At 55.1% G+C, this 14,284-nt stretch overlaps 1 protein-coding gene across 18 annotated transcripts in view; it reads left to right on the top strand.

The window, feature by feature from the left end:
• The window catches only part of EPB41L1 (erythrocyte membrane protein band 4.1 like 1), a 128,033-nt gene that overhangs the window by 92,133 nt on the left and 21,616 nt on the right, over window positions 1-14,284 (top strand). For 9 of the 18 annotated variants that reach the window (XM_032605253.1, XM_032605252.1, XM_032605259.1 and 6 more), the window contains 3 exons: window positions 752-900; window positions 1,777-1,812; window positions 4,219-4,401. In XM_032605253.1, coding sequence (XP_032461144.1) covers window positions 752-900; window positions 1,777-1,812; window positions 4,219-4,401 — 368 coding nt within the window. Of the gene's footprint in view, window positions 1-751; window positions 901-1,776; window positions 1,813-4,218; window positions 4,402-9,557; window positions 13,037-13,543; window positions 13,652-14,284 lie in introns of those variants that run through there. The other 9 variants (XM_032605264.1, XM_032605267.1, XM_032605258.1 and 6 more) reach the window with 5 other exon arrangements.

The following is a 14,284-nucleotide window of genomic DNA, read 5'->3' as shown; positions in this document are numbered from 1 at the left end:
CCAGCCATTTTTTCCACTGAGACACGAGCCCTGGGCATAGTCTGGGTTTTGCCCAGTGTCTGATGTGAAGTCTGTAATTCCATCCCTTTCTTTTCTGTTCAGAAAAGGACTTTGGAATGCCAGTGAGTGAGAAAGATGTTAGTGCAGGGATCCCCTTGATTTCTCCCTAATTTAAAAAGAAGGTAAATCATGTGCAAACCTCAGAACTTTAACTTTCACTAATAAAAGCTAATCTCACAGTATCTGTGTCTTGTTAAATAACAGTCAAGCGAGTATCTGCTACGACCACCACAACAAAAACAGTAACATTTGTGAGCCAACACTGATCGAATTGGCTCACTCTGAGCCAGCCGCTGCTTCTCTGAGACACATTAGCTTCTCTGTTCCTCCTCCCAGTTGTCTGAATTAGGTACTGTTCGTAGATGAGGAAACTGAGGCCCAGAGAGGTTGTATAACTTACCCAAGATCACACAGCCAAGAAGAGATGGATTTGAGATTTGAACCCAGGCTCAAGTGCTGTAGAAATCAGGGGAGGGCCTGGCGCTGGAGGTAGCTCTGGCTCTCACCACCTGAGTGACCTGGGGAAGGCCACGCCACTCCTCTGGGCACTGGCTCCTTATCCCCAGCGTGTTGAGGCTGTGGTGGTATCTGCTCTACACCAGGCATGGTTGGGCGGGCGGTGGGTTGGCTCCTGTTCCCTGTGCCTGGGAGGTGACTCACATGGCCGCCCGGCCGTCTCTGCCCACTTCAGCAGAGTTCTCTCGCCCAGCCTCGGTCAGTGAGAACCACGACGCAGGACCTGACAGTGACAAGCGGGAGGAGGATGGCGAGTCTGGGGGGCGGCGGTCAGAGGCTGAGGAGGGAGAGGTCAGGACCCCCACCAAGATCAAGGAGTTAAAGGTACGAGCCCCGCTTCCTCGTACCCTCTGACCTGGGCGTCAGGAGGCTGATCCTGGGTCTAGGCTCAGCCTTGACCTTCAGGTGCCCTCAGCGGTGGCCAGGCACCCTTGCTGTGCGGCGCACCACGGACAGGGCCTTGCTCTTGGGCCGTGCTCAATACCTGGAATCCGCAGGTGGGGGTGGGGCACGCTGCCCACCCTGTACCCTTCCGCTCACTCTGCCCTGCTTTCTGGGAGGGGCACTCTGTTCCCTGGTGGACTCTGGCCTCCTCTTGCTCACTTCTAATTTGCCCTTTTGCCTGTGATCTGGATCTGCACCGCCCCCGCTCACCCATGATAGGGTGTCCCTGCAGGCCACAAGGGTGAGGTTCAAGTACCTGCCGCCCGCCCCCATTTCCCACCAACCTGTGCGCATGCTCTCGCAGGCCCGCGTGGCCTGAGACTCGCAGGTGTTCACTCACAGACGTGTACCCCCTCGCCCATAGGGTTATGCCCCCGGACGTGCAGGCAACGTGCGCACGCACACGGGCACGTGCACACACGGGTGTGCTGGGTTTCCTTCATGCACCCCCACCTTGGGAGCACAAGCCCCTGAACACACACTGACAGCCAGAAGCATGACTCTCCAGAGCCCCACGTCCCATCTGCCGAGTGTGATGGGCCGCTTTGCCTCCAGGCCTCCCGCCCCCTTCTTCGCCTTCCTGGGCTCCCTGCTTCACGTCCCGTACCTTCTGACGACCTCACTGCCCTGCTGGTGGCCCACCCAGCTTCCCAGAGTGCTCTGGGCTACCTGCTGGACCAGGCCAGTCGCGGTATCTCTAATCCATTTGCTCTACTGACCCTGCTGGTTCCTTTTCCTCCTCCCACGTCCCGCTAGCCGGAGCAGGAAACCACGCCGAGGCACAAGCAGGAGGTACTGCATGGGGCCTGTCCCCGCCCACCCAGCCATTCACCCACCCCAGTTCATTTGTCATCACCCCACCATCCATCCCAGGCTCACATCCCGGCACCACCTCAACTTCAGCTTCTCCTCCGCTCCCGGCCATCCTCCTCCCTCACCCAACCCCACCCTCCATCACCCCCTCCCCAGCTTAAGCTCATCAAGAGACTCCAGCCCCCCCAACCAACCACCCGTGTTTCCCTCCCTCCCCACCTCTCCCTCCCTTTCCCAGCTTCATGCTCTGCCTCTCCAGACCACGCTGTGCTTGCTTCCCACCCACTGACCATCCCCCACTGTGTCCCCCAGTTCTTCCAGGCCATTCTGTGCTTTCACTGAGCTCATCTCCACTTCCATCCCCCACACCTCCCCCCACTCCCACCCCAAAGCCTTCTTTTGACTCTTCTCCTCCCTGTACCACTGTCTTGTCATGCCTCCGCATCTGTGTCCCCTGTGTCCCCCCCCCCCCCCCCCCCCCCCCCCCCCGCCGACCAAGCTTCTTTTTGTATCTATGGGCAACCAGATGTGGGAGTGGAGGGTGTGGGGAGGGAGGGGCCACAGAGCACATCTGTCTTCTCAGCCCCAGGTGCACCTCCCGCGGGCGGGGCCCCTGCTGCTCCAGCTCTGCCAGGAAAGCCTCCTCCTCCCGTTTGCTGCTTCTCTCAACACCCTCATCCTGTGCTAACCACTTCTCCTTCCCTTTCACATAGTGTCCAACTCTTCCCTTGATACTTAACTGCAGGAGAAGTGGGTCTGTTCTTGGGCTGCTGAGGGAAAGGCCAGAGGCTGGGGCGTCAGAAAGGCCTGGCTCTTGGGTTTCAGCCCCAGTTCTGCCACTGACTCTTTGAGGGTCTTGGTAAAGTCCCCTCAGGCCCCAGTCCCCCATCTGCACAGCAAGGCATTTGGACTAGGTTTCCCCCAGGCCCTTATCCTTCAAGGATCCACTGCTCCTTTCAGCCTTGGGGAACACCACATGATCACAGGACCAGTGCGGCAGGTTCAAGATGGAAGGTCACCAGCCACGTCTTAGGTCCGTGGCGGCCCAAACCCACCCACCTGTGCACCCTCTGTCGGGTTTGATTTCTCAGACAGACGTTGTCCTGAGACAGCTGCTCAGGAAGGGATGCAGGAGGCACAGACAGATGACTAGAGGGAAAGCAGAGCCTCAGTGGCATCGGCTTCCTTCCTTAGTTAACTTAGGAGTCAATCATAGTGGATCCTCGGATGCCAGAGATAAGCCCAGGGGAACTCTAGCCTTGTCCAAGGGCAAGCCTGCCTTCCAAGTAGTTGTTCCAGAATCACTGATCTGACTTTATAATAAGCTGAGGTTGTCTATTTCTTGTCCTGAGTCCTCAAACAGCTTTGCAGATAAGGGTCCTTGGGCTGCCAGCGCACCTGCCCTGCCTCCAGAAGTAGGCAGACTACTGCTGGTTCCTGTGCAAAGGCTGGTCCTCACTTGACCTAAGGGCAAGGGTACCTCTGTACCGCCCAGAGCTCTAACTTGGCAATTTAATAGCGACGCTTCTATGACTCCAGCTGTACCTGGCTCGGTTCTTGTGCCCAGCCTTGGGACTTACCTCCCTTCTTCCTGGTCTCTAATTCTAATCTTCCTGAACACCCCACAGAGCCCTTGTTTCTCTGTCTGGCTGTATCTCACCCTGTCTGCCCTTGAGGAGTTGGTACCCACAAGGAATCTGGAAGATCCTGGGTGGTTGGGGTAGGTAGTGGCTCACAGCAGAGAACGCTAAACATCATCTCTTCCTGGCCCCTGGTGTGGAAGCAGGGCACATTTCTCTGGATGTCCTTGGATTTAGAAGGGCCCTACGGGGCCTGAGCAGTGGCACACGTTGGGCTAGGAGGGGCCTAGACCGAGGATCCTGCTAAGCACAGTGGTCCAAGTCATGGCCAGAGGTAGGCACCAGGATCCAGGAGGCCAAGCAGTGGACCAGAGCAGCCCAGTGAACAGGACTGGTGATTTCTCACTGTGCTTTGGTTGTAACCAGAGGGAAGTCACCTCTGCGCCTTGTGAAACTAAAGGGAACTTACCCAGACCTGTGGGATATGGGTTGACTTAGGTGTTGCAAGACCAGGAGCCAGGCAGGGGAGAAGAAAAGATGGTACTTGGCCAGAAGTCTCCTCTTCTTAACCTTAAGTGCTTTTTGCTCTTCTCTTTAATCTTGAGTGGTTTGTGTACCTGTTGGGGCTAATCATCCCTGCCCTGCTTGGCTTATGGGACGCTGTGAGGGTGAGACGGGGCCATGGATGGGAATCACCTTGCTGATGTAGGGCGGTGATGGGGACCATTACCATTTTCACCACGCCTTGCATCCTCTTCTTGGAGCTGTTCCTCTGATACCTGACTGTCCTCTCTGTACACCCCAGTTCTTAGACAAGCCAGAGGATGTCTTGCTGAAGCACCAGGCCAGCATCAACGAGCTCAAGAGGACCTTGAAGGAACCCAACAGCAAACTGATCCACCGGGACCGAGACTGGGAGCGGGAACGCAGGCTACCCTCCTCTCCCGCCTCCCCCTCCCCCAAGGGCACCCCTGAGAAGGTCAACGAGGTAGGCCTCACCCGAACCCCTCACCTGGGGCCTTGGGTAAAGACGGTGGGGAAGGTTGCTATGTACTGACTTACCCTCCCCCTCCACGCCCCGTTGCAGCGTAAGGTGGTGATGGAGATGGGGCAGCAGGTTAAGCTGAGGAAGACAAATTCACTCACTCTTGGAACCCTGGGCCCCAGGGACCACCTTGAAAAACTCAGAAGACTCACCGTAGCATGGTGTATTTCCCTTCCATCAGCCAGAGTGTAATGGGGAAAGGGTGCTGGTTAGAAATGCAGGTTCTGGGGCCCCAACTCGGACCTATTGAATCAGAGTATTTGGAGGTAGAGCCCTGGAATCAGTATTTTAAACAAGTGCCCCAGGTGATTCTCACACACACAAAATTTTAAGAATCCTGGTAGTTCTGTCCAGTAACCAGACCCTTTTGTGCCTATTGTGAAAACACAGATGGTGGGAGGGTTCCTTCCTAGGAAGATCCTCAGAGCCCACCAGAAGGGAACAGATCCTCTAGGAAAGTCAGAGCTGTTCCAGGTGCTCCAGAAAAAGATCCCACATGACCTGTCTTTCAGAGTGGAAAGCATGGGGTGTTTTCTCATTGAAAAAGAGAAAGATAGGATCTTGAGAATTCCTGTATTTATAATCCCAAGCTGGTATTTTTAGCACTGCTAAATCTTGGCACTCTTTACCCCCGTTTTTTTTTTTTTTGTTTTGTTTTGTTTTTTTTTGTGGTACGCGGGCCGCTCACTGTTGTGGCCTCTTCCGTTGCGGAGCAACAGGCTCCGGGCGCGCAGGCTCAGCGGCCATGACTCACGGGCCCAGCCGCTCCGCGGCATGTGGGATCCTCCCGGACCGGGGCATGAACCCGCGTCCCCTACATCGGCAGGCGGACTCTCAACCACTGCACCACCAGGGAAGCCCTGCCCCCGTTTATATTAGGTGTTTTCTCTCCAGTGCTGCTGCTTCTGAGGTCTAGCCTTACAGTGCCTGGGTTTGAATTCCGCCCCTGCTGCCTGCTAGCTGGATGACTCTGGGCTTGTTACTTAACCCCTCTGAGCCTCCGTTAGATAGAGATAATAAAAGCACCTAGTTCCCAGGACTGTTGTGAGCATCCAATGAGATAAAACATGGAGGGGGCAGCAAAAGACCTAGATGCTCAATGTGAGTTACTTATTGTTTCATTTGGAGAGCCTTGGAACTCTCCCACACAAGGTTAATTTCAAATCAGAATCCTTTTTAAAGTTGGGAAGGACCCTCGGAACCCAGTTGGCTCAAGGTCCTCATTTTACACATGGGCACGGTCGCTCAGGAAGGGGAAGGACTTGATCAGTGTCATAGCTGGTAGAAGAGGGGCCAGAATCTAATGTTCTTATGTCCCAGGCCACTGTATTTGCTATTAAATCACAGCTGCCTGGGAGCAAGACCACATCATATGAAGCTCAGGAGACAGTCAGTTGTGCCTGTGCTGCCCTTTAGAGCTTTGAAATTGATGATGCAGCTGTGATCTAATAAGTGAGCCTTTGATTGAATCAGCACTCCCGTGGCCTCAACGTGCCGGGTACCAGGGCCTTGTCTAGCGAGGCTGCCGTGGTAGCTCCTTGGCTGGTGATTCACGACGTCAGGGATGCCATGGGGGCCTCTGTGGCTGGTGCCATGGAAGGAGGGCAAATCTCTTCACCCACGGAGGGCTTCTGTGGTCACCGCTGGCACAATCGAGACACTGAAGACCCTGGATGGGGCCATGGGGCTGGTCTAGTGATCCAGTTACACACGCCCCTCCTCCTGCCCTGAGAGACGCTTGACCAGAGCGGCCTCTAGTCAGTCCTGAAGTCGGTGAGGTGGATGTAGAGGCTTCCAAAGGGGTCAGACTCCAGCAGAGAAAGGAAGGCTGGGCCCTGGAGGGCTGGACTCAGGGGAGCTGAGATGCTCTGAGCAGCCTGGCGTGGGGGTGCCCCACCTGCTGGTGATAGCTGGAACTGCCAGAAGATGCGTCTCATTAAAAGGTGGAGTCTGTTCCACCTCCCATCCCCCCTACTGCCTCCCCGCAAGAAGTGTAGTCCGTTGCTGGAGAGAAGTCTGGTCCAGGAGCTCACCTGGGAGCGATGGACCTTTTAACTGGCTTACAGGTCCCACTGGCATTTAGAGGCTCTTGAAGATTTGGGAGATGAGAGGAGCTGTCTCCAAGGACTGGACTGGGTCCTTGGGTGAGTGACATAACCTCTCGGAAGCCTCACTGCCTTGTCAGTCCATCTAAAAGGGGACCAAAATTGCCACTCCACAGTGCTGTGGGGAAGGTCGAGTGAAATAATGGATATAAAAGCACTTTATAAACTGGAAAGTGCTGGACAGTCCTGGGGCCACTGCTGATGGTAACTGGAATCCCTGATTCAAATATGGGCTCTCATGGCGTGGCTCCTTCCTAAGGATGAGGGATTTACAAAGCTGGGCTATTCACGGACTCTGTGTGTGTGTCTCTCTCCTGCTTTCTGTCTCTCCCTCTCTGTCTCTCCTTCCCTTCTTCCCTCTTCCCCTCTCCTCCGGCCCTGGGCCTCCCCTGCAGTCCCAGAGGACCCAGGACACCTCTCAGCAGGACTTGGCACCTGAGCCTGGGACGGCCACAGGCTTGGAAGTGTTCACTCAGAAAAGCCTCGCAGCATCTCCTGAGGTTACTGTCGTCACCTCCCCACCCACCCAGAACCACCCTAATAATCTTAAGAAAACCCTTTCTCTGGGCTGAGGGGGTGGGCCAGACTCTGCCCTGCAGGTGGGAGCAGTGGGTAGCTCATGTTGGCCCCATGCTGTGACAAGTGAGCATCCCCTGTCCCAGGGGTCCATAATGGGCCAGCCCGTCCCTCATCCATGGTTTCTCAGGAAGGATAGGACTGAAACCATTCAAGGAAGACGGAATGGTCTGAGTCTCCTCTGGCTTAAAAAGGGCAGGTAGAAATGACCTCTCAGGTCCTGCTGACGCAGGTGACCTGGAGGCAGGTTCTGACTGCTAAGCTTGGGATCAGGGATCATGGCACCTAAATACCTCTGCTCTGAGGTCTTGTCTCTGTTCAGAAGCCTGAGTAAGGTCTATCAGTGACTAATTAGCCCCTCCATCCCCTGCTTCCATTCTCTAAACTCCCCTTGGAGTTTGGGTCTGTCAGGGTCCCCAGGCAGGCAAAAGTGGGTGTCTTTCACCAGGGAGCATCCTTAGGGTTGTACAGATGTCGGTCAGGCAAGCATTCTAAATGAGGAGAGCATCACTTCTCTGCCCAGGATGGCAGTAGGCCGAGGGTCCTCGGAACTTCCTGTGCCCCTGCGTGGATGCCGGGTGGAATCCAGGCCCAGGAGCAGGGGGCTTCATCCTCCCTCTTTGCTGGGACTTCATAGACCGTCGGGATTGGAAGGGACCGATTGGTCATCTGGGTGAAAATTCCTTCTCTCTGATAACCAACCCTTCTCTGTTGGCATAGTGTGTATGAGGGCTGTTATACTATTCAGAGGGAGAATATACTGTTCTCCATTCCCAGAGAAAAATTTTGTAGCTGCTAGAAACGTCCTGGAACTGTAAGAGAGCCGTGAGTCAGCTACGTAAGTGGTAAAACATAAATCACAGTTCTACTCTGAATTTTTCCTAAATGTAAAATTAAAAACAAAGCTAGGAGCACTCTCGAGAGAAGTTGGACAGGAGTCAACAGCATCCCCAGGTTAGGGAAGCAGTGATGCCTTGGAGCACAGAGATTCGCGTAGAGCCAAGCACAGGTGTCCTAACTTGGGGGGTTGCAGGGTTGGGAGGGCAACATGCGCCCTTCACCAGCATCCCTGAAAATTGTCCGTCCAGCCTGTTCCACAAGGGGGCTCTCCCTGTTCTTAACAGCAGTCCATTTTGTCTTCTTCAGTCATCTGTTGGGAAGTTTCCATATTGAATTATAACCTGCCCTTCCGAGTCACCTGCCTGTGGGCCTCGCTCTGCCCCCTGGCGCCTGTAGTTCCACTCTGCATCCTCCTCCAGGAAGGCCCTTCAGAGTTCAGCGTCCCCCCTGCCCCCCAACTCCCACTTTCTTCCTCAGCTTCTCCCGTGGGTTCTAGAGGGCTCCTTGTCCTGGACCCCTTCCTCTGGGGGTCTCCTGTAAAGAGCAGGGCCCAAAATGTGACCCAGAGCTCCAGGTGGACCCTGAACAGCCCGGGGTCAGCAGAATCCTGGCTGGAGATTTTCTTCCTGTCAGCTTGTGTGGGAACAGAACTGGCCCCACTCCAGCTCTCAGCTCCCGTTTCGCGGCCAGTCTTGCTGCAGTGGCTCCAGCTGACAGCAGGGGGTGCTCTGAGCAGGCACTGAAGGTCCCCTGGCTCAGTGGAAAGAATGGCCCGGCGGCTTCCCTGACATTTATCCTGTGAATTGGGTCAGAGAGCCAAAGCTTTCCTCTCTTTGTTCAGGCTCTTTCTCTCTTCAGGATTTTTACTTGTTAGATGCAGAGCCTCTTCGTCCCTCTGGGAGCCTCAGTTTCCCCTTCTGAAATGAGGGTAACAGGACCTGCTTCACAGGTCGCCATTTGGATTAAAGTTAATAACTTCTCCAAAGGGCTGACACTGCCTGGCACATAGTAACTAAATATAAGTACATGTTTCCCTTTTTCTTTCTGCAGAAACTTTCTGTTCTGTGCCAGCTCCCGCCCCACTCAACCTAGTTTCTAAGCTTCTGGTTGCTAGAAACTAGTTTCTAGTTAGACGTGGGCAGGAATGTTCCACAAGGGGTCTCATGGACCATCTTTGGCCATCCTTGCCAGGCTGATGGTGTCAGTACAAGCGGACATGGGAGCAGCTAAAGGCGCCTGCTTCCCAAGTAGAAGAGAAAGGAGGCTTTGTAGGCTCTCAAAACTCTCCCCTCTGGGATGGTTTGAGTGTTGTTGTCCTGAAAGCTTAACAACCAGGAGTAGAATCTCAGAAACCCACGCAGATTTTGTCTGGGCCTCCCCCCTTCCTTTTCTCTCTCTTTCCTGTTGGCAAGATTCTCTTAATGAGGTTTGATTCCCTGACAATCATAGAGACTTTGCTAAAATGGAGCAGGGGGAGGGGTGGGGGAGGTCAGAGGGCTTATAGTGCTCCCTTGAGTCTTCAGAATCCTTCAGATCTTCTGGGATCTGACAGACTCCTCACCAGGTCATAACCTGAATTGGAGCCCAAGCGCATGGGAACCTGCCCCCTGCTGTAGTCAGGAGCAGTTTTCGGCACATCTTACTGTGGAGCTTTTCACAGGACACAGAATCAGAGACCGGGTTCTAGGCCTGCCTTTGCCACTGGCTCACTCTGACCTTGGGCACGGTGCTTACTTTCCCCAGCCCTCAGTTTCCACATCTGTGCCATGAGGGACTTGGGTCAGAGCAGTGGTTTCAAAGGAGGGAGGCACTTCGGGGCACTAGGGCAGCCCAGGGCCTCCAACTTCCACAGGTGGGGGCCCTGTATCTGTGTTACATGTTGGATCGCCATCAAGATTTTGTGTGAAGGAAGTATTCTGCAGTTTCAAGAAGACTTAAATCCCATCGGCCTTCTTGCGTTGTTGTTGTTGTTTGCGCCTCGCGGCTTGCAGGATCTTAGTTCCCCAACCAGGGATCAGACTCGGGCCCCTGGCAATGAAAGCACCGGGTCCTAACCACTGGACCACCAGGGAATTCCTGGCCTTCTTGCATTCTAGAAGTCCATCCTTCCCTCCTAAGTGTTGCTTGAAGAACTCTAGGGGAGGTAGAGGGCTGTTTTGTTGATGGTTGACGGTGCTGTACTCTCAGTGCTTTGGACCAGTGATGATGCTTGGATATTTAGATCTTTACCTTCTATGATATGTTCAGGTCAGTCCTCTTCCAGTCTTTCTGTGGATTTTGTTAGAATTCTCCAAGAACAGGCCTTGGTATTTGTTTCTTTGGGGATGGACCCCACAGAGTTCAAGCTGTTTCAGCCATTGCAGCGACTGGCACTAACTCCTAGAGCTGGCCGTTTGGTATATTTTGGTCTAATCTCTTTCCTTCCAATTAGCTCTTGCAGAAAGATCCGATTTCAGGCTGTGGCCTGTGAAACTTAACTCAGTGCCTCCCCGACCACTCGACATTAGATCGCAGTTGGGACCCATATTCCATTGGCTGTAAGTCAGCAAGGCTCTCAGGCATTCTTTTCCTGACTCGACTGACTGTGACCTTGAAAACGTCACTGACCTTCTCTTGGCCTCAGTTTACCCATTTGCACAACTAGGAGATTGGACTGCAGGAAGTCTTAGGAGTTCTTTTGGCTCTAGCCTTCAAAGATTCCATGTGATGTAAGCTACTTTCCCCTCTGACACTGGCAGCTTTATTATTAAAAGAGGAAGGGTCCTGGACCATCTGTGGATTTCCATTCCCCGATGGTTAACACGGGGAGGGTATGAGACCGCATCCCATTTTACCCGGTTAGGGTGGTGGTTGAGGGCATCAGTAGATAATTTGTTGGGTGCCTTGATGGGAAGAGTAGCCTTGATGAGGCTGACCTGCCTTCCTGTCCCCAGCCAGCTGACCTTGACCAAGGGGGCAGGTGGACCTTGGTCCCTTCTTGCGGAGGGAAAAAGGGAACCCATTCTTCAGGTGCCTGATATTTCATGTTAACTCTTCTTGCTCCAATTAAAACACAGGGTTCAGAGCATTGGGTATTTATAGAAAGAGAGTACATTAGGCCAGAAGAACTCAGTCTCCTAAAAGTGACCGCCACACAGCAGGAAGAAAGGGAGGCAGGCCTCGCAGACATGCTTGCTGACGGCAGACTCTCCAAGGTAGACGTCCTGGTGGACAAGTTCACCTTTGAAATGGCCACAGAAGAAAAGGTGGGAGCCAAAGGAGCAAACACACAGCGACAAGGAAGAATGATCACGAGCCCTGAAGGCTTCGAGTCAGTGTGGGAGGAAAGCCCCTGGGTCAGGGAAGGCCCAGGAGGGGCTTCTCTGGCTGCAGGCCGCACGCTGGCAGGAACGCTCCCAGAGGGCTCCTGGTTCAGGGTGGACCGTGGGGAGGCAACCATCAGGAAGCAGCGGGCCTCCAGGGGTCAGCTGGAGGGCCCGGCGGAGCTAAGGCAGAAGTGGGAGGAGTTCCAGGCTTGCGGAAGACCCGCCGCCCCGGCCACTGGCCCTGCAGAGGTGGACGTCCCCTCTCCAGCCTCCGACACGGGAGGACTCCAGTCGTTTCTGCTGGACTCAGCCTACACAGAAGCCAGAGCCGACTCGAGCGATGAAACCGACACTTCCTTTGCAGAGAGAAGCTTCTATTTAAACTATGGAGAGAAAGAGTCTGAAGACCAAGTCCTCCCTCCGGCCCTGGAGGAGAGAGAAGAGCACTTAGATGCCCCACCTGGCTGCGAGAGCAGGCGGAAGCTGTCGGAGGAGCTCGCGGAGAGCTCAGAGCTGGACTCCTCAGGCCCATGGGGCTCTGCTGCCGCTGTCGGCAGAAACAAGCACCACGAGGGTGAAGCCCACTCAGCTTCCTCAGAGGGAGGGGCGGGGCCCCCCAGGAACCTAGGACCAGATGACCTGGAGGTCTTTGTCAAGCAGCACGGAAAGGGACCTTCTCCAGGGCTGATGTTTGCTGAGTACGAAGCCCGGTGGGAGGTGGAAGGAGAGTCTACCCACCCAGCATCCTCAGTAACTGCAGGGGGAGAGGCCCCCCAGAGTGGAGATTTGACGGGAAAGGCTGAGAAAAGTCCCCCAGGAGAATGGAACCACTCACCTCACGGAGGAGGGGGCGTGCGTCCAGACCGCCAGGCCTGTGTCCTTCCGTGGGCCATCCCTCCTAGCGATGTCAGGAAGCCAGCCAAGCTGGACAGAGGCAACTTCCTGCCCAGAGAGAGGGGACCAGTTCACACCCAAACAGGAGAACCTGTGACAGAGGACAGCAAGGCCCCAGCGTTTCTTCAGATGGAGGAGGTGATCACCCCCCTCCCAACCTCGCCCCGTCCCTTTGCGGCTCAGACATCTCCAGAGGAAGCTTCTTCAAGCCCAGCCCCTTATGGGTCGGGGGAGCCTGTGCAGCTCAGGGACCGCTTTGGAGAACAGTCCCCCATATTTCTCAAACATGCCCATCCTCCTAAAGAGAGCCCGGAGCCCAAGGACCGAGTAGGGCTAGCTGTGACTCCAGACGGAGGTGAGCGCAGGGCCCCTCCCATCGCCAGCAGGAAGCCCAGAGTTGTCCCTGAAGAAGCCCAGGGGTCGCGGTTCCCTTCAGGGAAGCAAAAGGAGATGACCTCTTTCCAGGCTGGGGGTCAAGAGGGCTCCCTGGAAGATATTAGCAAGACCTCTGTGGCCAACAAGATTCGGATCTTTGAGACCCACGGAGCTGAAACTCGCTGGGCGAGTCAGGGTGAAACCAGGGCCTTTGCAAACGAGTTGTCTTCGGAGGCCTCTGTGGGGCGGGTCGAGCAACAGCGGAGTAGGCGTTTAGACCTGGGATTTGCTCAGTTTCAGCCCCCAGAGGACTTTGCTGCCCCCAAAGCCACACATTCCTCCATGATGCCGCCAGCTACCAGACACTTCTGGGAGGGCATTTCTACCCCATCCCCCCGGGAAGGATGCATGGACGTCGAGCTCGTGTCCCCCAGTCCAGGCTGCGAAACTACACTGGAGGAAGCTACTGGGGGAACTGGCCACGTGAGCCCCCGCCCCCATGCTGCCCCCAGCCCGGGAGCTGACCGCATGCCGCGTAGTTCTTTAAAAGCATGTTTCTGTGGCCCCTCGTCATTACTGCCACCAGAGGCTGCTTGTCCATCCCTATGAGTTCTTTTCCCTAAACGGGCCTGAGCGTAGCCCAGGCGGAATGACGGGTTCATCTGCTTGGCCCATGTTAGCTTAGCCACACAGACCCTCGGCTTTTGGTGTGACCTGGTGCCCGGAGGGTCACACAGCGCCGGTGGAGAAAGTGGCACCGCCTCCAGCAAACTACACATTTGCTTTGCCTTGCTGCCCGCACCTGCTGGGTTCCTACCGTTTTTGCTTGGCTTGTCCAACGATCTTCCTTCATCCTTTCCCTTCCCTGGTGCTCCTGCCTTGGGGAAGCTGACAGTCCAGAGGTTTCCATCCTTCACTTCCGGCTCCCTCTCGGTCCTAGTGCCAAGTTCCTTTCTGCCTCCTTAAGACTAACTGTCTTCTCTAATCCAGAACAAATCCGGAGACGCGGTCAGGCAAGAGAAGCACGTTACCAGCTTAGCAGCGAATCCCCCAGGAAAGGGGGGGCACCTGAGATTCACCAGCCCCTCAGGCCCACAGGTCTCTGCAGCCCCTCGGTGCCCTGATGACCTGGTCATCTTCGCCTGGCCAGGGTGCATCGCTGCCTTAGATCCCCACCTGACCTGCTCTGGCAGCGCCTCTTGTGGCAGCTCAACTCTGGCTTGTCTGGAATGAGTCCTCACACCTCTCAACCTTCCGGAAACTGGCTAAAGGGAGGCTTGTCTAGCAAGTGAATCTCTAAGTGCACCGAGTCTCTAGAACCTGAAGCCAAGTACTTTAAAAAGATTTGGTGGGGGTTAGATTGGTCTTAAAAAAGAATGTCGTAAAACAGCCAAAAATGTGTGTGGTGTTTAATCCCTGACAGGCCAGTTGAGAGGTATGTATGTCGGACAAGAGTTGCTGGCCCCCCTCCAGCACTTCCTTGGCCTGCTGTTGTCAATTACACTGATGGGAGCAGAACCTCCACTCACGGAGCTCAGGGTTGAAGTGATGTAGCGCCCAGCTCCCAGGAATTACCCGGTGTTGCTCCTCCCTCTAGACGATGCTGACCCCTCCCACGGAGACTCAGTGGAATTGACAAACCGTGTTGGCTTCCTCTTTGTTCCTCAAAGCTCTTGGCTCCAGCCTCTCTGCCTCCCTGTCCTGGGTGGTCCTGAATCCCTGGGTCTCCCT

This window comes from Phocoena sinus, chromosome 15 (assembly GCF_008692025.1).
Source record: "Phocoena sinus isolate mPhoSin1 chromosome 15, mPhoSin1.pri, whole genome shotgun sequence".
Classification (NCBI taxonomy): Eukaryota; Metazoa; Chordata; class Mammalia; order Artiodactyla; family Phocoenidae; genus Phocoena; species Phocoena sinus.
Note: the sequence above shows the minus strand (reverse complement) of the source record. Positions and strands in the feature narration are given on the sequence as shown.